Source organism: Mesoplodon densirostris, chromosome 20, assembly GCF_025265405.1.
Source record: "Mesoplodon densirostris isolate mMesDen1 chromosome 20, mMesDen1 primary haplotype, whole genome shotgun sequence".
NCBI lineage: Eukaryota > Metazoa > Chordata > Mammalia > Artiodactyla > Ziphiidae > Mesoplodon > Mesoplodon densirostris.
The window spans coordinates 32,218,984-32,244,162 of NC_082680.1; the positions used below are offsets into that span (position 1 = coordinate 32,218,984).

The 25,179-nt window shown below is 51.6% G+C and overlaps 1 protein-coding gene across 3 annotated transcripts in view; it reads right to left on the minus strand.

The window, feature by feature from the left end:
- Positions 1–24,473, minus strand: part of ANK1 (ankyrin 1) — a 98,002-nt gene extending 73,529 nt beyond the window's left edge. For all 3 annotated transcript variants that reach the window (XM_060085844.1, XM_060085842.1, XM_060085843.1), the window contains exons 1-2: positions 24,158–24,473; positions 18,381–18,482 (exon numbers count right to left, since the gene is read on the minus strand). In XM_060085844.1, the coding sequence (XP_059941827.1) occupies positions 18,381–18,482; positions 24,158–24,196 (141 nt within the window). In that variant the 5' untranslated portion in view covers positions 24,197–24,473. The remainder of the gene's footprint in view (positions 1–18,380; positions 18,483–24,157) is intronic.
- Positions 24,474–25,179: the final 706 nt, after the last annotated feature.

Below are 25,179 nucleotides of genomic sequence, written 5' to 3' on the forward strand. Positions count from 1 at the left end.
CTGGTCCCTAGGAAGCCCCTCTGCTTCCCTCCCTGGGTCACATACCCCCCTCCCAAAGCTGAACTCTGGCAGAAGGCAAGGGACCGTCTAAATATCAATAGATCTGTGTCTCTAATAGTTTTACTCAGCTTCCACCTCGGATCCTGGTTCAAAGATCTCTTTCTTCTTTATGACTTTATTTTGTTCACTTTATCTTTGATTTGTTTCCAACATAGTCACACTAAGTTACTTCCATTACTGTGATGATCTGAATCCAACACCCTCACCAGGGCCACAGAACAAGCCCAGCTGTGACGGGTGTGCAAGAAGACCCAGGAATCTAGTGCAGAGCGGAATCACACAGGGGCACAGCTATGACAAACCCAACTACAGTTACCTCAGGTCGAGCATGCACTTAATCCGCTTCAGCAAACATTTACTGAGAAGCTATTCTGTGCCTGGCACTAAGCTAGGGACGCCTAAAACACAAACCCTGACCCTCGAAGAACTCAGTTTAGGACAGAGAGGAGATGCATAAAAATAAATGCAAAATCACGTGAAAATGCCCAAAATGCAGGTATAAGACTGAAAGTAGCACAGAGGAGAAAGGAGCTGCTTGGTTAAGGGGTCAGGAAAGTTTCACAGAGGGCTTTTCAGGGCAGTCTGCACACAGCCAGGGGTGCAAGTCCATTAACAATGGCAACGTGAGTTTAAACATGTCTGAGTTTAAATTCTAAACCCATGAGCTCAGATTTTAGAAACTATGCTCCCGGCCCTTCTCATCAAGTGCCTTCCTCTTTCTTCCATGAAGCATCTGGATTCCAGGAACGTACGAACATCCAGACCCACTTCTGCAAGTTTTCTCCAGCAACTGGCCTCAGCAGATGGATGGATGGCCACATCCAGCAGCTGAAGTCGCTGAAAGCCTGAAAACAAGTTTAGGGCATATGTACCCAAAGGAGCTTGTACACCTGTCTTATTAGAGGAACAACTAGTCTAGGCAGGAGACCATTTCCAGTATTTCAAAAGAGCGTTTCATGGATAAATACTACATTTCATACTTTCTTTTTCTTTCTTTCTTTTTTTTTTTTTTTGCGGTACTCAGGCCTCTCACTGTTGTGGCCTCTCCCGTTACGGAGCACAGGCTCTGGACGCGCAGGCTCAGCGGCCATGGCTCACGGGCCCAGCCGCTCCAGGGCATGTGGGATCTTCCCAGACCGGGGCACGAACCCGCGTCCCCTGCCTCGGCAGGCGGACTCTCAACCACTGTGCCACCAGGGAAGCCCCATACTTTCTTTTTCTTTAAGCAGACTTGTTGTTGCTCAAATCCGAAGTGGGGAGGGGTGCAAATTCTGGGAGCTACTTGTTCTTAACTAAAACTATGGACAGAGACAAACTGCAATCTACCACCTCTTTAAAATCAGGATCCGTGTGTTGTATTTGAGTCAAATGAAGTTTAAGTTATTGGCTAAGAGTAAAAGGCAGGCTGCTGAATCTTCCTGGCACCTTTTCAGTGAGTCTTGCTAACTTGACAGCCACTCCACTCCATGCTGAATGGCAGACAGAATACTGAGGGGGATAACGGGGAGAAATCACATATTTCTTCCCCCAAATAACTGGGTGTAGAAGATAAACAAGAAGGAGGTGGAGGGATAGTAGAGGAACTTCTTCAGCTAAATTAGAAGCTAGGGAGCAAAGCAGTAGCTACTTGTGGGCATTTTTTAAACCACACGCATTTCTCAGGAAAATGCCAGCTTGCCAAATTCTTCTTCCCGAAGACACCTGTTTCTGGGTCTCCGGTTACGCGCATGTTAGACTAACTGATTTTATTCCACAGCCCTTGACTGCTCTTTTCTGTTTTTCTTTCATCACTCTTTTTCTATTTTTTGTTTCAATTTTGCTCATTTCTACCAACATGTCTTCAAGTTTTTTGATTCTTTCCTCAAGCAGTGTCCAGTCTACTCTTGAGCCTGTTGAAGAAATTCCTCATTGCCATGAAAGTTTTTTAAATCTCTAGCATTTCATTGGGCTCTTTCTTACAGTTGCCATCTCTCTGCTGAAATCCCCTATCTGTCCATGAACAGTGTCCACTTTTCCTACTAGATCCTTTAACATATTAAGCATAGTTATTTCAAAGTCCATCTGATAGTTCCAATATCCAGGTCATCTCTAAGTCTGGTTCTGTTGATTGCTTTGTCTATTGACAATGCTTTGTTGTTGTTGTTTCCTTACTGTGTGTATTGTCATTTTTAATTGAATGCCAGACACTATATATAGAAGAGCAGTAGAGACTGAAATAATTTGTGCCTGGAAATGGACATGCCTCTGCTTCTGTGAAGCTGTAAGCACAGGGCTGGGGATGGGGGCTGAGTCAATCTAGTCAGGACTTGACCTGCGTCTGGGTTTTGTTGTTACCACTGGTGCACACGGCCTTCAGATTACTCCAGAGGTAGGTTGCTGTCATCCGGAGCTCAGAGTAGGAGCTAAGGTTTCAGAGGGTTGTTCTGCGTTCCTGGTTGCCGCGCAGCTTCCAGCCATCCTTATGTGCCTGTGCCTCGGTCGGGGTCTTTCTCCATGCTCTTGCCCCCTCCCAGCAGTCCTATGCTCTTCCTTGTTACAAGGTAGGAGCAGAGATTCTCTTTTGTCCTGCTCCAGCTTCAGTCTTAGGCAGGCTTTGCTCCTGGACCTCAAAGGTGGGATTTTTTTTTTCATCATTTTCCCCCTCTTCTCTGCAGCAGCAAAACATGCCTTGTCTCCATACTTGGTGCTGAGTGAGATTCCCTTGCTCCTCCCCCAGTGGTAGCAGACCTCTGCTTTTTTTTTTTTTTTTTTTTTTTTTTGCGGTACGCGGGCCTCTCACTGTTGTGGCCTCTCCGGTTGCGGAGCGCAGGCTCAGCAGCCATGGCTCACGGGCCTAGCCGCTCCGCGGCATGTGGGATCTTCCCGGGCCGGGGCACGAACCCGTGTCCCCTGCATCGGCAGGCGGACTCCCAACCACTGCGCCACCAGGGAAGCCCGACCTCTGCTTTTTATTGGTATAAGGCAGTTAGTTATTGGCCGCAAATGGCTTCCCGCCCTCCCTAGGAGTACAGGGGTTGTGCCTCCCCCTTTCCTGAAGCAGCGCTGGGTCTCTGCCTATGTCCTGGGGCTGGAAGGTTTCCTACCCTCCCCAGGGGCAGAGGGAGTTTGCCACTACTCCCCCTCTGGAGAAGGGATTTTGCATGAGGTCTGAAGGGGAGAGGGTCTATTTTGGCTTCACACAAGGGAAGAGTCTGGGGCCACGCCCCAACCCCACAGTCACCTGCTCTCCTGTGCTGCCCATGCGTGTCCTCTGGTCTCCCGATTTACCCCACTATTTCTCAGGAGCACCTGGTGGAGGCCTGGGGTTCCAGACACACTCAAGCCACACTGGCCTGCAAGAGTCTGTTAAGACTTTGGCTTGTACGGCAACTGCTTTTCTCTCCTGCATCTGCCAAAGCTGAAATGGTGGCCCTCTCCTCGGAGGGCTCATCCCTTTTTGGAATTCAGCTAAAAGTCCATTGCCTTGTGGCCTCAGCCCTCTGATGGGCTCAGGGAAAACTGTAATTCTGTAGATTATCCGAGCTTTTCTCTCTCTGTTAGGGTGGGAGCAATGTTCTTCAAAGCTTTTTACATCCTAGAAACTCCCTATCCTGAGCCTCTGAGGCCACCTGGTCCCATATGATCTCGTCCCACATGGTCTTAACACGGCAGACAACCATTTTAGGATCTTTTGGGCAAAAATATTCATGCCAAACATGCACACCTGGAGTTTCTCATCTGCCTTTGCTCTGTTTTTTTCAGGTAAAATGTCAGTCTAGAGGATCCTTCTGAGCAGCAATCTGTCTGATGGGAGGGGAGGAGATCTCAGCCAGGCTGTGTTTCTTTTAACATTTTTAAGAAGAAGACGAAGAAAAATAAAGTCTCATTCAGCCTGAATGATTTAATTTGGAGTATTTTCTTGTACCAACTGTGAGAAATTCCATTGGCAAAATAGACAATTCCAGACATTTGTTCTCAGTAAATGATCCCTCTGTTTCACGTCTCTGATTGCCCCAATTACACTAATTGATTTCTCAATGTACAAATCCAGTAGACGTGTCACAGGAAATTAAACCCTCATCCTGTCCAGAGCAGAGGACGATTTCAAACCGAGAGGCCTTGGTGCCCGGAGATCCTCTGCCGCTGTGAAAACTCCAAGAACAACTCCGAGGCTGCTGCTGGCGTTCTCGTGTGGACACGCTCCGTTCCACTCCTTTTCTCACACCCGGTGATTGCACGCACACACACAGCTGGCCCTGGAGCAGTCTCGGGCTGTGTCCTGAGGACCCTCCTGCCCACCTGCCCCTGCCACCCCACAGCCCCTGAGCCTCATGATTCCAGCCCCTACGCCCTTTCTTTGAGCTAAGCAGTGTGTGCTCCTGTAGCAGCTGGGAAGCATGGTTTTTTTATTCATAAGCACCTACTACCCTATTATTGGCTCTGCTTAGCAGATTAATTGGCTGCCCTATTATCAGAGGCTATGGAGCCTTGGGCAGGCGAGGCTTCGATGGGGAAGGGAAGGAGTGCAGTCCTGGAAGAATAAGCCAGAGCAGTGACAGAGAAGGCCAAGAAGCCGAGGGCCCCAGAGGTGAACAAGACGTAGTGGGGGAGGAGTTTCCAGGTAACTTGCCTTCAGGCCACACCCACTTTACCCAGGCAGTCAGCCAGGAGTGAAGGTCTCGCCCATAAAGGACAAGGATGTATACACGGAGGATCACGCACCTAGTTCTTATATTTTATATGCTATTTTCCCATCCAGTCCGGATCCTCTATTAGCTTGTTATATCTGTCCAGGGAAGATAAGTATTACACTCTACGTTACAGAAGCTTAATTCCCCGAATAACAACCCGCCTGTACATTTGTGACCTCTAGCTTTGCTCTATTATTGGTTCCTATCTGTGGGGCACGATCACTGACATTACATATTTCCAGGTCTGCAGCCCTGAAACAGAGTAGGAAATAAGAATCTAAACACGGCTATGGAGAGAGAAAAGGATTGAAAGGGTTGCCATCCCTACTCCGAATCCTGAAACTGATGAGAAAGAGAGAAAGAGTGAGGGAAGAAGGAAAGGCAGAGGCCATGGAAACCAAAGACAGAGGGAACGACGAGCAACAAGAGGTGATGGGAAAGGAAGGAGGGAGTGACTGGCACTCTGGGCTCAACGAGAGGAGGGCATGAATTAAGCTGCTGGCAAAGAAATTGCTACAACAATATAAATCTTGGGTCTGCTCCTCAAATTTCCTGCATTAAATTTTCAGCCCAAACAGAAATGAAATCAAAAGGGAACAGGGGTTTTTCCCATCTTCCCGTCTCTTCCTGTTCCCTTCCCTCACCTCCCAGCTGGAAGATGCTGGCCCCTGAGGAAGGAGGACAGTGAACCAGAGGGGTGCCCTGCAGAGGCATCTGAGAGGCAGGAGGGGGCCACTCTGGAGTGCTTGGGAGGTTGGCACATCGAGCGAATAAACAAACATGTTAAGGATGATGTGAATCCGTGGAAGTCAGATTTCTCACTGTCTGAAGGGATTTAAAGCCTGGAAAGAGGAAAGGCTAGGAAGAACCCTGAGGCCTTGGACCAGGATTACAAGTATTGGCTTAACCTCATGGGTTTTTAAAAACACACATACACAGATAGATGTAGAAATAGTTACAGATGTGTGTACACACATGACAAGCAGTAGCAGTGGGCACACCGAGTGATCAGATTTTGGTGTCTACATACCAGCCTCCACGAAAAGGAAACAGGGGGCCTTGGAAAAGTGGCTGATCCAGGGCTGGGGCAGGACAAGTACAAAATGCCGCTGGGATAACTTAGGCCAGAAAGGAAGGAAATCAAGAATGATGCAAACACGTCACATAACACAGAGCCCGCTTACTGAAAGGGCTCCCAATGGCCTGGTTTAGATCTGAACATCAAAATAAGTCATGAGAGTATCAGATTACAGCCCATCAAATAAAACAGGAACCCATGAGTCTGAACAGACTCATTATAAATAAATAATGAATAAAAAGCAAATCAATGAGGGAGAAGGGAAAGCTTATCCTTCAGTGGAATGCCAGCTAATAAACGTAGAAGAAATGATGGAGATGGAGAATCACTCCTTGGAACCGCCATAGTGGTAGTGATGCAGGCAGAAGTCATCAGTGTATGCCAGGAGTGGTGGCTGGGAGTTTGATGAGGAACAGGATATTGGCATTATATTGGAATATTCCTCCCCAAGAAAATACTGATCAACTACAGAGGGAAAAATGGATGATGTCACAGTAGAAAAACTTGGCCGACACCAACTTCAGCAGGTGATCAAGGTTAACATCCTTGGCGTGGAAAGGGACCATGATTTCTATGGGATCCTGCTAAGAATGCACTGTCTCAGCCTGGTCACCAGGAAACATCAGCAGACGCAGCTGAGGTTCAAACTACAGAACGGAAGACGGTCAGAAAGAGGAGAAACAGGCCAAGACTGAGGAAGCATTCCAGGTGGAAGGAGGCCGATAAGCCATGACAAGTGATCCCAGAGGGTGTTCTTGGAGAGACTCTGTGTCATATGGGAAAGTGTCCTGACTTCTGGGGTGTACTCGCTGGCTGTTTAGGGGTGACGGGGAATTACATCATCTGTAGTACATCTTACAGATCAACAGAGAGGAAAGGTCGCAGAGAATCTGGGTGAGGGAGATGTGGGGGTTCTTTGTACCATTCTTGCAAATTTTCTATAGGTTTGAAATGTTACAATTTTAAAAAAGAAAGTGGGGGGTTCTTTGTACTGTTCTTGCAAATTTTCTATAGGTTTGAAATGTTACAATTTTAAAAAAGAAAGGGGGGGGTAGGAAGGAGCCGTGTGTGAGGGTTAGAAGAGGTTGTCAGAGAAGCGGACGCAGAGCTCTGCGTTACTCTGGGCCCTGGCTCTGGCGGGAGAGGATGGGCAGCCCGTTGGGGTTCCCGCGCGTGTAAGGATCAAAGCCAGAGTGAGAGGCTGAACACGCACATCCCTCCTATTTTACAGGCCCGCGAGGGGTGGCCTTTACCGGAGTTGAGAAGACCATTCTAGGCTGGGAACCCCGGAGAGCAGCCGAAGCCCCACATGGGGACCAGCTGACAGGAGGGCAGGGCAGGGCCCCCGCACACCTCACCGCAGCCTCCTTCTGACCCGGCTATCGCGTGGCTCCCTGGAGACCGCTTGGTGGGAAAGGTGTGCTAAAAATATATGACCCTGGATCTAACACATCGGAAGCCAGAAAGAGCTGAAGCGATAGCTGTCACCCTGGCGGGAGATCAGCCCTCGTCTCCTTTGCCATCCTGTCTCCGGTCCAGGGCCGGGGAAGGTAGAAGAAGTTCAGAAACTGAGAGGAGGGCGTACGGTCAGAGGGAAAGGCACAGGACCAGCTCTGCACGTGCCCCTACTCTGCTTTATTACAATCGAAGTTTACCTCCTTACCCAGGCAGCGCTTATGATTTAGAGGTTACTGGATATTCACAAGGAGAAAAACACTTGAATGCTTTCATTATCTTAAGAAAAAAAAAAAAAAAGCAAGAAAAAACCAGAAACCCACACCTTTTTGGGAGCTCCAGGAGGAGATGCTTCGACCCCGTCCCCTTCCCTCACCTCTCTGTACACACCTGGGCAGCCCCCTTGTACTCAGCAGCCCAGCGGCCGCAGGGGCTGGAGGCCCTTGGGGACACAGAGCAAAGTGTGAGCTCAGGTTAATGAGACAACGGGACTAACAGGACTCTAAAATTCAGCTCAGCAGCTAAGAATATCTCCTGTGGACTAGAAAGAGAATCCACGGCCGAGATCTCAGCATTCCTTTAACAGGATAAAAAGAACCAGCTCTTCAGAAGCAGGGCAGTGGGGTTTAGAGGCGAGAACGTCGGACACGGGACGAGGGCCCCTAAACTGTCCTCCTGATGTCTAGACGTGTCACTTCACCTGCCAGGCCTCAGCCTGTGAATCTTCAAAATAACAGGCCTGCTTCTCTTAATTCCACAATTCCAGAATCAGTGTACGCACTCTCAGAAAACAACTAAAATAGGGTAGGGTGGCATGAATTGGGAGATGAGGTTTGACATAAATACACTACCACGTGTAAAATAGATGGCTAGTGGGAACCTGCTGCATAGCACAGGGAGCTCAGCTCAGTGCTCCGTGATGACCTAGAGGGTGGGATAGGGAGGGTGGGAGGGAGACGCAAGAGGGAGGGGATATAGGTACACATAGAGCTGAGTAGCTTCACTGTACAGCAGAAACTAACAGAACATTGTAAAGCAATTTTACTGCAATAAAAAAAATATGTGTTTTTGCACATAGAGATGCAGAAACACATACGACAAGACTCCTGCCAAACTGTGCACAGTGATTTGCGGGGGTTGTGAGCAGAAGGGGAGACTTACAGAAGACTGACTTTCTGTATTTCTGTAAAGTGTGAATTTATTTATTTTTTTTTTTGCGGTACGCGGGCCTCTCACTGTTGTGGCCTCTCCCGTTGCGGAGCACAGGCTCTGGACGCGCAGGATCAGCGGCCATGGCTCATGGGCCCAGCCGCTCCTCGGCATGTGGGATCTTCCCGGACTGGGGCCACGAACCCGTGTCCCCTGCCTCGGCAGGCGGACTCTCAACCACTGCGCCACCAGGGAAGCCCCAAAGTGTGAATTTTTCAACAACTACCCTGCATTCGTTTTGTTGTTAAATGAAAAATCTCAAAACACACTCAGGGACATGGTTGTCACAAATGACAAAAACGGGCCTGGCACACACCGTGTGTTGCCTAAGAGATGACGGAACTGAATTCACACACATGCAACCTGACACACACACAGAGCTACCTTTCTTCTTAGTCTCTTGAGACTAAGAATGCCACATCTAGTGTTCACATTGTAAATTCACAGCAATCAAACCGTAACGTGGACTTTGGAGGGTGTGCTTTCCTTGTAATATGTTCCAGGTCCTTCCTGACGATGCCGTCACCCTTTCTATGCCCTCGGATCCCAGAGATGTCCCCGCTGTTGCTACAAGTGGACATCTTTATATACCTGAAGCAGTCAGTTAACTCTCCCTTCACCAAGAGAGAAGGGAAATGAAAATACAACCAGTCAGCCCGTCTGTGGGGTTCAGTGCACAGAGGCCAGGCTAGGGTTTGGGAGGCCCTGGCTCCGGCTCAGAAAGACTCTTTGTCTCTTCACCGACCTCACTTATCAAGCACCTGCTCTATCCACTCCACAGGGGTGATGTGAGCCTTCAAAGAGGCTGTGCCTGGAAGGGCTTGGGAAAGCAGAGACACCAGAGAACTGAAATCTGTGATTCTTAAAACACCGTGGGTCACTCTGATTCATGTGAAGCAATCAACTTCCTTTCCAACTATAAATTAGCCACTGTAATTAGCAAGAGGAACACCAAATAGCTCATTTCTGCCGCGATGCAGAAGTAATTTACCTATTTAAAATAATTCAGGGGAAGGAGGTTTTCAGGTTCTGTCTTTTTCACTAGTCCCTTTTCTAGCAAGAACCGGAGCTCCAGGAGAGTCCCTGGAACCAGGCGCTGGGGCGTCTAGTGTTCCCCTTGTACACCTGCACACCCCGGACCACCACTCTCCCACACGGGGGCTGCAATCACACACCCTTCCCCTTGCTTCTTCACTATTCCAGAGCTGCAACAAACAGCACATTTCCAGAAGGCTTAATGTTACCGTGTGATCGTATGGTACACCGTGTCTCGAGAGGCTTTCTGTGTGAGTTGGGGCGTGCAGGTAGAATTAGGGAACAATGTAGTTGAACACGATCTCTACGCCTGTCGGCAGTTCCTAAGCAAGAGAGGATGCCAGAGGGGACTTCCTCGGTGGTCCAGTGGTTAAGACTCTGCACTTCCACTGCAGGGGGGCCTGGGTTCGATCCCTGGTCCGGGAACGAAGATCCGCATGCTGAGCAGTGCAACCGAAAAAAAAAAAAAAGATGATGCCAGAGAAGACGAACAGGCTCCATATTGGCCCTGATCCAGATGTGCCCTCCTTAGCCTGATCACCCCATCCTCCCCTCTTAGGTTTCATGTACCCAAGCTCACCAACCTCCCTGCTGCCTGTGCCCTCCGCCACCCCTGCCTCTCTCTGCACAGTCTGCTCCTTCCTGCTGCAGTTCCCCGTTCCCACTTTCCCTGGCAAACTCCCACTCTTCCTTCCAGGGCTTTCTCTGGCTCACTCCAGCCACCACCCCCAGACTAGAAGTGATGGGGGAGCCCTCACTCTGAGTGGCTAGCGCGTGGCTTAGTAGAGCAGCTCAAGAAATGTGTTGAGTGAATGAATAAGTGAATGAGAACAGCCTCATGCTGGATGGCGCTGGATGTGTAACCTTCTATTTACAAGCTGGACTTCTTTACTGGTCTCCAAGTTCTTTGAGAGCAGGGCATGGATGAACTTAGTGTTTACTAAGGTCCTGGGGGTGTTCTAAGTGCTCAATACATGTTTATAGAACTATGGTATAGAGAACGGGTAAGCAACAAGGTCCTGCTGTGTAGCACAGGGAACTATATTCAATATCCTGTGATGAACTAGAATGGAAACGAATCTGAAAAAGAATGTATATATATATGTATAACTGAGTCACTTGGCTGGATGGCAGAAATTAACAGAACATTGTAAATCAACTATACTTCAATAAAATAAAATGCATTTTAAAAAAGGAAAATAATGGGGCTTCCCTGGTGGCGCAGTGGTTGAGAATCCGCCTGCTAATGCAGGGGACATGGGTTCGAGCCCTGGTCTGGGAGGATCCCACATGGCGCGGAGCGGCTGGGCTCGTGAGCCACAACTACTGAGCCTGTGCGTCTGGAGCCTGTGCTCTGCAACAGGAGAGGCTGCCATAGTGAGAGGCCCACGCACCACTATGAAAAGTGGCCCCCGCTTGCCACAACAAGAGAAAGCCCTCGCACAGAAACAAAGACGTAACACAGCAAAAATAAATAAATTAATTAATTAATAAACTCTTACCCCCAACATCTTAAAAAAAAAAAAGGAAAAAAATGAATTAAAAGAAAAATGTAAACATACATGTTTGTTGAGTACATGAATGAGCAGAGAAACTTCAGGGGATCTTTGCCAGTCCGTCTCTCCAAATCCAAAGTTATAAAGCTCAGAAGATATTCAGAAGTAACCTCTAGACCCCAGCTTTCTGAGCTATAAAGTGACACAGAGTGGAATGCCAAGATCTCCTCTAAGTTCTAAGACTATAATTTGGAAAGGTAGCAATTATCACAAATCCTGATCAAAAGACTTGGCACTTGGCTGCTGTAGAAAAGATGATTCTGTAGCTCTTGTTCAGGTGCTCCATTTATTTGAAATGCTGAAAACCCTTCACCTTCAAGATAAACAAGTACGCAGCAACGCTGGGTGCACATGGAAGGCACGTGGAAATTCAGGGAACATCGATGGAACTAGCGTGGTTTCACGTGCTCTCGTGGGCTGTGTCGGAAATTGTTTATGTTTTTGTGATTGCTCAGATGGTCGAGCTTCTGGATACGGCAGCAAACACTGCCACATATTTGATGAGTGTGGCTGGTCCCAGAACTACCATCAGGCAGGAGAGTCATCATCCTAAGAGGGACTATTTCACGCTGCTCTTAGAAGTGGCACTGCTTACAACCACATGGATGGACCTAGAGATGATCCTACTAAGTGAAGTAAGCCAGACAGAGAAAGACAAATCCCATATGATACTACTTATATGTGGAATCTAAAAAAAAAAAAAAAGATACAAATGAACTCACTAACAAAACAGAAATAGGCTCACAGACATAGAAAACAAACTTATCGTTACCAGAGCAGAAGGGAGGGAGGGATAAATTAGGAGTTTGGGATTAACATATACACACTACTGTATACAAAAGAGATAACCACCAAGGACCTACTGTATAGCACAGGGAACTCTACTCAATATCTTATAATAAACTATCATGGAAGAGAGTGTAAAAAAAAGAATATATATATGTATAACTAAATCATTTTGCTGTACACCTGAAACAAACACAACGTTGTAAATCAACTATATTTCAATAAAAATTTAAAAATAAATAAATACATTTTAAAAACTCAAAAAGAAAAAGTGGCAGTGCTGAGATGGAGTTCCTACATGGGTTAAGCGTCAAATAAATAAGGTTTCATCATTAGTGGTTACAGCAGACTGGAGAGCTGCCGACTGATTTTATGAGCACCTACTATGCGCAAGGCAGAATCCTGACAAGGAGCACTGAATAAAGCAAAGTCCTCTCCCTTCGAGGTGCCTCCACTGTAGCAGGGAAGACAGAGAGTAATGAGGAGAGACACAGACGCATAGCAAGTCAGGCAGTAGTAAGTACCACGGAGAAGAATAAGACAGGCTAAGGGGATGGAGGTTGCCTGGGATGCTCCCGAAAACCCTTCTTCTAACTCTTTGCCTTATGCCAGCGCTGCAGACAACAAGGCTTCTCCAGTTGGAGTGAAATTTCCTTTATTCCTATCAAGAAGGCCAATGAGCCAGGGTTTGTGAGCGTCATAAGAACGGAGTAGAAACCTAAAATAGTGAGGCTTTTCGCCCCTGGAGTTAGAGCTGGCCGTTCCCAGTGGAGCCCCATGTAGACCCGGCAATTCTAGGAATTCGGGAGAACAGAGGCTCTTGACTTGCTGTCCTCTCGTTCTCTTTTTATTGGGTTAACTGCTAAGCAGGTAAGGTCGATTAGTGCATCCCAGAAAGTATGTTTTTTTCTTGCTATGGCCTCCATAATAAGATATTTTAATTTGATGTAAGTAATCTAGCAATAATTCTGGAAGTTGGACACATGAGGCTGCCGTTAGCATGTGTCTAATTATGGAGCCATTTATTCAAGCCAGTATCGACCATATGACACGTCGTGTGCCGGGTGTTGAGGGGCAGAGGCAGCCGTGGGCTTCGCCAGCAGGTCGCTTAGCATCTACTAGGACAGGTAAGACGACTTTGCTATGCTGTACGGTCGGACACGGCTGAGCTGTGAGAGGATCGGGGTGACGACAGCGGACATTGCTTCAGGCCCTGGAGACAACTGTGTCTTCACAATGGCTTTTGAGCTGAGACATGACCCAACCAGCACACTGCCGTGTGCGAGAATGACACAGTCCCGGGCTGAGTCAAGGCCCCTGGTCCCCACATGCCCCGTGCCATGTGTGCTGAGACCACTACAGCCAGGGCGACAACCCTGCAAGCCTGGGGGAGCAAGTCCCTGGGCTTCGCTCCCGACCTTCTCCCCCCTTATTCAGAGCCCCCTCGGGATTGTGCCTGGTCCCCTGCCTCAGCTTCCCCCCCACCAGTCTCCCCGCTTCTGTCCCTGTGCCCCAAGTCGATTCTCCACACGGCAGCCAGGGCGATCTCTTAAATACCTAAGTTAGATGGAGCACCTTCCAAAGGCGTCCCATCACCCTTGAAGCAAAATCCAGATCCTCACTGTGGCCCGAAAGCCCTTCAAGATTCCGCCCCGGCAATTTCTCCCACCTCCACGCCTACTGTGCCTCCCTTCCATCCTTCCACCGCAGCCACGCTGTTCTTGCTTTTCCCCAAACAAACCAAGCTCACCACTGCCCCAGGACCTTAGCACATCCCCTCCCCCAGGAACGCTCACCTCCAGAAACCACGTGGTTCTCCCCTACCTCTTTTTAAATCATCCCCTTAGAGAGGCCTGCCTTAACTACCCCCTAGATTAGACCCCTTTCCCTCCCTCCTTCATGGGATGTCTCATTAGCTGATGTTATATATCTGTTCCTTTTCTTGCTAACTGTCTGTCTTCTTCACCAGCTATAAATGTCGCGAGGGCACAGACTTTGGCTCTTTTGTCTATCTTGCTCAGTGCCTGATACCTGGCACAAACAAGGTGTTTAATAAATATGTGTGAAATGACCCCCACAAAGACACTGGGGGATTAGATTCAACACACCTCTCAGCCCTGTTCTCATCAGCCAACGCCAGTGTTCCACTTCCTTGAGTGCTGAGTGGCTTCCAAATGTCTATCTTTGGGTTGGACCTCTCATCTGAGTCCCAGGCTCAAATATGCAATTGCTTACTGTATATTTCACCGGATTCCTCAAAGACTCCCTAAGAGGATGCCCGCCCAGCCCTCCACACACCGAGGCTGCTCCCGGTTCTTCTGTCCGTGAGCGGTGCCAGCCTCCACAGCCCGCACAAGCCAGACACCCTTCAGCAGGGTCCCTGCTGAAGCCTCCTTCCCCTCTCCCACCCCCATCCAACTCATCCATCCCCATGGCCACGACCCTGATCCGGGCCTCCGATGTGTCTCTCCTGGACTATTGCTGGCATCTTATAACCCAGGGGTCCCCCACCCCCCGGACACGGAGCACTGCTGGTTCATGGCCTCTTAGGAACTGGGTTGCACAGCCGCTCCCCCATCGCTTGCATTACCACCCGAACCGCCATCCGTGGAAAAACTGTCTTCCACGAAACCGGTCCCTGGTGCCAAAAAGGCTGGGGACCACTGTTATAACTGGCTTCCCTGTATCCACCTGTGGGCCCTTCCACCTGTCGTGCTCACAGTGGGCACCTGCGGCCCTGTCACTCCTGTGCTTGAATCTGTGGTCGCTCCCCTCGGCTCTTAGGATAAAGAGCAGAATCCTTACCCCGGTCTACAAGCCGGGTGGATGCTCTACCAGGACACACGGATGCAGCTGTGCAGGTGGGCAAAGGCTGAAACCCCTCCATCCTTCTAGGTCAGTCCCCTGCTCCTGCCGTTCTGGTCCCTCCCCAAGACCCTTCTCCTCACTCGGCAACCAGAGGGTCAATGTGGGGCGCAGCAGGAAACCCTGGCGCACACGTGCCCACACTCGTGATGCACACGCACAGGGCTCGGGCCCTGGGGCACGCTGACCCAGCTGTTGGCTGCTGTGACCACGGCCCCTGCCTCTCAGGTCCAGCACAGCCCTGAGGTCACCTCTCCGGCCTCATCTGGTCCCTGTTCTCTCCGCCTGCAGCCGTTCTGGCCGCCACTAAACTCTCCAGGCTTTTCTCTGCCTCTGGAATGTTCTTCCCTCCCCTCCCTCATTAACCCCGTCTCACCCCTCAGCTCAGTATCTCCTCTTCTAGGAGTCTTTGACCTCCAGCCCTACCCCACATCTTTCTCACACAGTCTCCTAATACCCTCTGCCTTTCCTCATGGCTCCTAATATAGTTGGGTCTGCAGACCCATTTGCGTGATTCTTTGACTTAACAGCTCTCACAGCCAGTAGACTATAGTTCAGAGACGATGATGATGATGATGGCTTTTTTCTTTTTTTAACCACTAAATTCCTAAAGCCCAGCTCTACACGTGAGGAGGTATCCAGGAAGACACTGGCTCCCCGGGTCTGGAGCTGGAAAAATGCTTGGATCAATGAAAGATGCAGGTATTCATGGAAAAATACTGGCGTAGGCACATGTAGACATGTGTCCTTGCGTGTGGACTTGTTCTTTTCTATAATTTTCTATAACTGTAATCATGGTGATCAAAATCAGTAGACATAATCTATGCAGTAAGAAAGCTGCCCTGAATCCTCAGACGTCTCTTAAATAAGCCTCTTTCCACACTACTTAGCGTAATTATTTCCGAGGATGGCAAACAACTCCTATCCTTTCCACGAAACATACTCTTTGAAAGCGTCTTGCTTATATAAGGATCAGCATTTGCCGTATTACTGCTCTCTCTCATGGTCCACTGGCTCCAAAGATTCAAGCAAAAGCAAATTCTCGAGCCGTGACCCCAGGACAAGAGCCTGGTTTTTTATCTTCCCAAAACAGCGAATGCGCGCTTTAAAGAGAAGAAGCTCGCATCCCATAAGGAGGAGGGGTCTGTGCGCATCACAGGGCAAGGGTGTTGCCCGGATGGTGCGCTGAGGTTAACCAAGGTTCAAGTCCCGGCCCCGCTGCGCCCCACCGTTCAGTCGTCTCCCCCCTTCCCCGCCCAACACGCTCCACTCAGAGCAAAAGCCAAATCGCCCGTTAACACCAGAAGGAGGCTCCCGGCAACGCTGTCACTCCCGGCGGGTCTGCAGCCCTGCCCCTGCGGCAGCACAAGACAAAGAGCAGCAGCAGGGCCCAGATCTGGGGTGGGGGGGGGGGAAGGAGCCGCGGGGCTGAACCAGCGGGAGGGGCTGCGCACCTTGGGGAGCCCTCCTTTCACACAGCCGCCCGCCACATTATTTCCTCGCCTGCAGCAGTTAGCAGTTTCCTCTGGCGCGAAGCCCATCGGAAAGCGTGTCCATGAGGTGCAAACATTTGCCTCACGCTCGTGGAGCCTGAGATGAACCGAGGAGGAGGTGCCTGAGAGGAGCAAGGGCAGAGGGACAGGCCATTCACACGCCGGGGCCTCACCAGCAGCTGCCCGATCAGGACCGAGCCCCTCCCTCCCGGTGTCGTCAGAATCTTCCAATTTCACGCGGAAAATCAGCTCTGGCTCAGGGCTTAGGGACATGCCGTTGCCCCCATTTCTGCTAAGTGGCTCGTTTGAGAGCTGGCGTCTTAACCCTTGGAAGGCCTCTGAGGGGCTGGTGCGTCTCAAGCAGGCGCACTGCGGACACTCAGCTGGGTTTCTGGGCCTGAACAAAGGAAGCCAGAACGCGCATCCCTGCCGCCCAGAAATGCATCCGCGGGCGTCCCCACGGGGCCGGGGGTGGCTGGCGACACCACGACAACTCACACAGCCCCTCTCCTGAGCCCTCTGATCCCAGGACTCTCCCTTGGCCCCCAGACTTTGCTCCTACTGTTTCTCCCCAGAAAGAAATGGGTCCAGAGTGTCAATCTCTCCAAAGGCGACCTTTAGGGCTGTACATGTACTTAGAATCACCTCGAATGTCCTCAGGCCTGTGGACGCGTGCAGGCTGGGATATCTGGGTGGAGGGATGACACAAGGGGGGCTTGCTTCTCCCCATCTAGTTTGCACCCCCAAGTCCGTCCACACGCCTGTCTCCCCTCTGAAGTTCACGGCCATGGCCGCTGCTTCGTATCACACACCTACTTGTTTCCCATCACACCCTCCCCCCCGCCCCATCCTCTCTGATCTTCCAGCTGTGGATTTAGACCACAGAAGACCAACTGGATCCAAAAGGGGTCTTGGCACAGGGTAGTGTCCGTCTTAAGTAGGATGAGGGCCAGGAAAGTGAGGCTGAGGGCCCGGGGCCAGAGGCACGCCGCCAGCGGAAAAGTGAAGCTGCATTCCTGGTATTTCCCCTGCTGGCTTGTAAAAGTCATCCAGTCCAGCACAACACGGATGGACCCTGGGGACACCGTGCTCCGTGAAATAAGCTAGTCACAAAAGACATACACTGCATGCATCCACTGATATGCATGAGGTACCCGGAGCAGTCAGATTCCTAGAGGCAGACAGGAGGTTGGTGGTCGCCAGGGGCTGGAGAGGAGGGAAGGGTGAGTTGCTGTTTAATGGGTGAAGAGTTTCCGTTTTACGAGATGAAAAGAGCCCCGGGGATGGAGGGTGGTGACATCCATGGATGTACTTAAGGCCACTCAACTGTACACTTACAAACGCTGAAGATGGTCGATCCTATGTTATGTGCTTTTCACCACAATTTAAAACAATTTTTTTAATGGTTAAGATGCTGTTTTAAAAAGTTACAATCGGTAACTTTCTTCTCAACCAGAAACGGAATCAGCTGTGTACCTGAACAACTGGCAGAAACAAACAAACACAACAAGAGTCATCCGATCCACGGCCCTGGCCACACCCCTGTCCTCCTTCTTGGGAGTAAGATGATTCAGTCAGCGCCTAGATTTCTGGCCCCAAACCTGACTCTCTGTCTTCCAATCCACCCTGCACACTTTCAGTCCCCTCCCCCTCCCCAAACCAAGCCCTGTCACTCAGCACCAGAAACATCCAGAGAAGCCCTTTCAGCCGCACTAGTTCTCAGTCTCTGTCAGCATAGGACGGAGCAAGTCCTCAGCACGGTTTCCTTCTCAGCCCAGCAGCACACCCACAAAGGCCGCTGGTGGACAAAGGAGATGAATGTCACCACTGACACAGCATCCTTCAAAGGCCCTTCCTCCAGCCCACTTTCAAAGGCCACAAATTTTAAGACCGAAGCAGGGACCAGCCGAGACTTCTAAGGGGAGAGGCCGCAGGGGAGGGAGCCGGGTGCAGCCCACACTGTTCGCGCACCAGCGCTTCTCTATGGGGCCCTGGGCCACTGCAGGGCCACAAACACCAGGGTTAGGGCCTTCAGCGGGCGGGAGCCCTGAGAGATGTTTGAGGCCACTGGGAAAAGGTGAATAGAGGCAGATTCAAGCCTTCAGGAAAGGGCACCAGGCAAGAGCCGCTCTTCAGAGACCACATGCCTGCCTGCACCCTGCATCTCACTTACCTGGTTACAGGTGTTAATGTCTACCCCATTCCGCAGGTGGTCCAAAGCTTTGTCCAAGTTACCTGATCTCGCTGCCCTCAGAAAGCTGGTAGCAGCGTCGGCCTGTGAGGAGAAAGAGCAGCTGTGAGTGGGTCTGTGTGACAAAGATCTCACGATCCATTCAAGCCCAGAGCTGTGAAAAAGGGCCAAGGTCACGGCGGCAGCCAGCACACCCTCCTGTTCAGGTGCCCACCATGGTCCCCAGGCGTGTACGGGCCTGGAGCCCCTGGACAGACGGCTCTCGGCCCACGTGCAGGGTGGCCTTCAGAGCCCAGCCTCCCTTCCTTTTGATGTTTTTATGAGCAAGCGATCTTGGCTAGGACCCGGGAGGGGCCGGCCTTCGAGAGGGTTCCCATTCCACCAGTGACCGCTCAGCAGGCCTGGCGTCGCACTGCCTCGATGCCTCCACGGGCTCCGCCTTCCTCCTGAGGAGCCCAAAGCACACGGCCCGGCCCCACCCACTGAGTCACAGATGGAGGCACCACAGGAACCAGACGCAAGCTCTTTGATGCTATTTTGTGGTTTTGTTTTTAAGTAAACAGCGCGTAGCACTTACTACCGTGCCCAGAACCATTATCGGTACTTGACATATAATATGTATCAACACACACACACAGAGATGCATTTCGTCATTTAAAATATCCCCAAGAGGTAAGCACTATTGCCGTCCCCATTTTACAGATGAGGGAACGGAGGCCCAGAGAGCCCAAGTGACTTGTGCAGGTTCACACCGCAGGGAAGAGGCACAGCAGGCAGTCTGGCTCTGCCATCTGACCAGGCAGGTGCCCCTCGCCAGTTTTCCTGAATGACGATAAAGCACTTGGGGTCTGTATGCTGAGGCTCAGCCACCTACAGGCCCATCCAGATCCTGCCCAGGACACTGATTTGTATTAGAGATGAATGATGGCCGGAGAGTGAGAGCTGGGGGGATGGCAGACAACTGCAGGGGCTCCGAGTAGCTCCCCTGCGTCTAGGGGGGCCCTACAGTCTGCAGGTACCCCTGCTCCTGTGTTCTCATCTGTAAGCCAGGGAGGGAGGGGGACAAGGCCTCTCCCACACCCTGGCTGTGAAGCTGAAAGGAAATGTTATACATGATTATAATTATTACATCAGCACAAGCGCTGAGCACGGTGCTTGCACACGGTGTGCACTCTGGGTGAGTTTAACAGGTGAGAGCTGTCACGTGACAAGCCACGTGTGAAGCGGGGGGAGTTTAGGGTTGGGGGGCTTATGCTGCTCCTCCAGAAGCTCCACCCACGGGTGCTGTCTCCTTCCATGCTCCCCTCCTCCAAGAACGTGCTGTAGTGGGCTGAACCGTGGCCCCCCAAGATACGCCTGCACCCTAACCCCTGGAGCCTCTGAATGTGACCTTACTTGCAAAAAGAGTCTTTGCAGATGTAATTATGTTATGGGTCTTGAGATGAGATTGTCCTAGATTACCTAGGTTGGCCCTAAATCCAGTGATAAGTGTCCTTACAAAAGACAGAAGAACACACACACACACACACACACACACACACGAGATGTAGGCAGAGGTCGGAGTGACGCGGCCACAAGCCAAGGAAGCTGGCAACCAGCAGAAGCTAGAAGCGGTCAAGAACAGTCTCCCCTGGAGCCTCTGGAGGGAGCGTGGCCCTGCTAACACCCTGACTCAGACCTCTGGCCTCCTGACTGTGAGAGAAGATATTTCTCCTGTTTTAAGCCACCAAGTTTGTGGTACTCTGTTAGAGCAGTCACAGGGATGACGGTCCCTAAACACGTTAGATTCAGAATCTACAGCCAACAATCTCAGAGTCCTACAATTAAACCAAAGCAGGCCTGCACACCTTCACCAATTAAACAGTTAATCCAGGGCAGGACAGATTCTCCAGCCTTACAGATCTTCACACCGGAGGGCTGCCCTGTGCCCCCGTCCCTGCCACCGCAGGCGAGGATTTATCTGTTGGTTCCTCATGAGCTGGATTCCCAGAAAAATCAGGCTCAAGGTTCAGTCCCTCTGAAAATGTCTGCCTGTGCCTGCTGGTTCAGAAAGCCTGTCTGCACTCAGCTGTCTGGAAAAAAATATAGTACATTATTTCCCCCAAATGAGACTATTAGAGAGAGACACATCTCCCACTTGTCCAAACTATCTTCTGCAGCACAATCATAGGATGTGGGATGAAAACCTAAGTATGGTGGATGCAAATAGATGTAACACCAACTAATGACGCTGTCACGATTAAAAGCATTGAATCTAGGAAGCAAAGGAGAATATTTATGACAGACAGACAAGCAGATAAACGGAGGGCTGGGGAAGCCCAATCTGGATGAGGCTGAAGAAGGCTCAATAGTTTCTGTTGTGTGTCTAATTGAACCATGAACTTATAATACTAATATCAATCAATTCTATCTTTCAAGCCTGATCACAACCTGTGAGGCAGGTATAATTATTATGTCCATTTTAGAGGTGACAAAACTGAGGTTTGGAGAGGTTAATAACTTGCCCAAGTTGTGTGTTAGTTAACACTCAGGGATCAGCCCAGGACTCCCTGAATCAAGCCAAAACCTTCCTACTGCCCTTGACCCCGAGGTGCATTCTCAGCGATTTCAAACCTGAGGGTGACCAGAAAGCCATGACAGGTGTAGGGGCTGGGAGGGCCCCCATGCCTTTCCCAATTAAACAGTGAATCTATGGCAGAGAAAGGGTCCCCGGCAGGTCCCGGCTCTGACCTTGACCTGCTGCGTTGAGGCCAAGACAGGTCTCTAGGAAGGAATCATCCAGTCCCAGTCCTTCCCTTCCCTGATGATAAAACTGATGGTAAAAATAAAGTGACCAGCTAAGGTCACCTAGATAGTTAGAGGTGCAGTTCAATTGCTAAGGCTTTTTCATTTTCTTTTTAGTCTTCTCTGGGCATAGAGTCGTCAGGACCCAGGTAGGATCCTCAGGGTATCTTACAGGTGGATTGTAGGTAATAATGGTGTCATTCCACTGTGTATCCCCCAGTTTTAATTCTACAACTTATTTCCTGAGGTCCTGTTTCAAGTCCAGAATCGGGCTAGGGCAAAGAGAGAGAGTAAAAATTCTGAATATAGGTCTCTGCCCTTGTGATTTGAAAAACAAAGTGACAGAGTTAGAAAGTGATCCATTCCACAGGCACGCAGTGGGCACCTCCTAGGTGCCGGAGAATATTTCAGCTGCAGAGCAAATGGCCCTCTTTGGAATATGAGACCCACTCTCGTCATCTTGTTCTGCTGAATCTCTAACTCAATTTCCTGCAACTTAATGACCCGTCCCAGGTGCCGTTTCCTGGTGCGTCTAGGAACAGTCTGTAACCCAGGAGGGCAGAAAGAGAGTCTGAAGAATCCAATATGCTCCATTTAGAATATTTACCCGAGTAAATACCAACCAGAAAAACAACAATAATGACAAAATACGAACCAGACTATCTCAGCGCTAGGATAAACTGGAGTAGAGACCCTGGCCCTCCCTGAGTGCCCCGTCCCTGCAGGGCAGCCTCGGAGAGGCCTCTCTGCGCAGAGAGACCAGAGGAGCTAAAGAAAGCTGCTCGTTGCATCCAGAAAAATCAGTCCACGATGGCCCTAAACCCTGTACCACCACTGAGAGCTGTCACCCCTCTGAGCACCCACAGCAAGGCTGCCCACTTGCGCCTTTGCCCCTTCCTCATCTTGAGCTTTATTTTAACCTAATTTTACCCTTGAGGAAACTGCCAGCACTGAGGGGAGGAGGGAGCACACACATCTCATTGCACACCCGGCCCACATCCCTACAGATGAAGCCATGTGATGTCCCCGAGCTTCTGTTCACAATGAAACAAGTTACCTTTATAAAGCCCTTCCTATGTGTTAAGCCCCCCGCACCAACGACTTCACTGGCTCCTCCCAATCATCTCCAGAGGCAGGTACTTTCGTTGTCTCCTCTTCACAGATGAGGTAAATGAGTCACAGAGACGTTGAGCATCTTGTCCGAGGTCACACAGCGAATCCTGGCTGGGCAGGAATCTAAGCAGTGCTTCCTCACTAGCCATGTCCTAGTGCCCAGAGATTCCACTCCAGTTCAGCTCTGGCTGGAGGGAGCCTTCCGCCTGCACTCAGAGGCTGTGCCCACTTCAGCCCTCGCTTCAGGAGGAAGGCAGCAGAGGGGAAAGGAAGGGAATGGAATTCCTCTTGGGACTCAAGTTCTCATCAGGGCTGCTCGTTCGGAAAAGGGAGGTGAACCCTGGGTTACCTGAGACGCCTGACTATTATTAAACTTGCACTTCCTGAGTGGGGCAGATACGAATATAGCAATAGATAAGTAGCAGAGGGGACTCCAGTGTCCGGGGAGGGAGAGCCGGAAGCAGGGAGCTAAATGTCAGCAAGCCTGCACCCAGGGGCAGGGGAGGCTGCCGAAACACCGGAGCCAGGCGGAGTCTAGGTTTAGACCAGGTGGGAGAAGCCAGGGCCTCCTCACCCCTTCTCTGGGGCTTGAGATGGCCTCAGTTTTCCCAGGACAAATCATGACTGACTTTTTCAAGGTCTCCCAGTGCAAAATCTCATCTAAAAAGATGAATGGAAACTGAGCCCTCATTAATTTCTGTAAACAGTGATAAGACAGTATCTCCTTCCCAAAGGGTCTTGCTTGGGCAAAAGGCAGAGTCACTGTCAGAACTCCCAGTAGAGGTTCTGGACCTTTTCCTGAGGGGCTGCAGCACATCCAGAAGTCCAAGTACAGCAGGCGGTGCTTGGCCTATGCGGGTGGCCCTACACATCGGAGAGTGCCTTCATACTCAGCGCCCGGCTGTTCCTTGGAGCCCAGGTCGGGCCTCCAAGAAAGAACAGGCAGTGCCCGCCTGCACACACCTGTGTGGCCCCTGCATTAGGCTACTGACGATAGAGAAACAGAAGTGAACCCTGGGCCCCAGTGTGCGCTTTCATTAGGTTTCTTTCATTTTTCTTTCCAGAAAGTTGTGCTATGAAAGGTGTCACTGAGGAAACGAGGTGTGTAAGCCAGAGTCCCGGGTCCTCTTATGCCCTCTCCGCACAAGTACAAGGCCTTGGAGAAAACCCCGTCCATTCCTGCGCTCTTCCAGCTTCATGCTGGGAGGCTGGGTGATGCAGGATGTGAGAAAAGCCACAGTGGACCCTGACGGTGGACAGACCTGGCGTGAAGCCCCGCTCCACCACTTGATGCTGTGCTTCGAACAAGTTCCCAGACCTCAATTCCACTGCTAAAATGGGGACAGTGCACAGCTCGCCGGGGGAGCCCCCGGCTCCCTCTCACCCCCATTCATTTCCCGCTGACTCTGGACCTCCGGGCGCTCGTGTTTCTAAGGTCTAGGACTCAGGCGAGCCGCGGGCGCCCGAGGCGGCCCTTCTCCGGCCAAGGCCAAGGCCGGGGCATCCCCGCGGGTCCGAGTTGGTCCCCGCGAGGGGCGGCCGGTCGACCCCCACCGCAGAGTCAGCCCGGCGGGACTGTCCACCGGGCACCTCCGCGCGCCCGCCCGGCCGCCCGGCCACGGGTCCGGCCGCCTCCCGGCACCAGCCCCTCCGCGGCGGCGGCCTCCAGGCCAGAGGAATTTTCCTCCGGATCCCGCTATAGAAGCCTCGGCGCCCGCGGACGTGAGGCAACAGAAGGGCGGCTGGCGCGCCCGCGCCCGCGCCCGCGCCGGGGAAGTTGGCGGCCGGCGCCCGGCGAGCCCGCGGCGAGGGGCGCGGCGGCGGCGGGGACCCCGCCCGGCGCGGGCCGGCCTGGCACTCACCGCTGCGTCTGGACCCGACCTGCGCGGTCGCGCTGCCATCGTCCGGCGCCGGCGCGGAAATCCGAGCCCGCGGCCGGCTCCCCTCCCCCGTTATCTGCTCGGCGGCGCGCGGAGCGCCAGCAAGTTAAGCGGCATCAGGCTAAAAATACAGGCGCCCGCCGCTCGCCTCGGCTCGGCTGGGCTCCGGCGCGCGGACTCTGGCGCCCGCCCGCCAGCCGCTAGTGGGGCCTCTTCATTTCCTCCTCATCCTCGCGTCTGACGCGAAAGGTAACGCGGAGCGATCTCCGGAGACGAGGCGCCTGCGGCCGAGCCCCGCGGCGCGGGCGCGTGGAGGGCCGCGTCCTGCGGCTGCAGGCGGGAGGCGCACACGTCCAGGCGAGGTGGGGAGCCCCACGCTGCATGGCGCTCCCGCCCTGCCTGTTGCCTCCCCGACCGCCCGGGTGAGTGGGCCCCGGGGCCGGCGGAGACGGCCAGGGCGAGCTCAGCAGAGGCTATTTATGCCCCATCACCGATCCGCATGTTTCTAGCTCTTGCAGCGTGTCCTGAGATGCCAGCTCATCAGCCTCTTCCAGCTGCTGCCGGGAGCCGCGCGGCGGAGTGAAGCTGAGACGCGGATGTGTTACTACGTCTCCCTCATCCCTCCAGTCTGACGGTGTTTTAGGGAATGCCACCCAAGGCCGGAGGAAGCTCCCAGATTCTGCTCCGGGACCACCCTCACCTTTTCGTGCGGCCATTTCGGGGACAGATGTCAAGAGCATGTGTGTGTGTGTGTGGGGGGGGGCATTCTGACAATTCAGACACCAGGGATTACGCTGAGTGATGAACAATAGCCAGCAGAAGCAGTGACAGAGATTGTCACAGCCGCTGGCGATACTGCTTGTCCCAACATGGATGTTCTGTATCATGAGCCCAGATTCATGCTCTCTTCATATAGCAGTTTAGACACGACACCAGATGCTCTTTTCCCACCCCTCCTGCCCCGAAGCATGGGGGGCACCAGACAGCTGTGTGTTTGGGAAGAA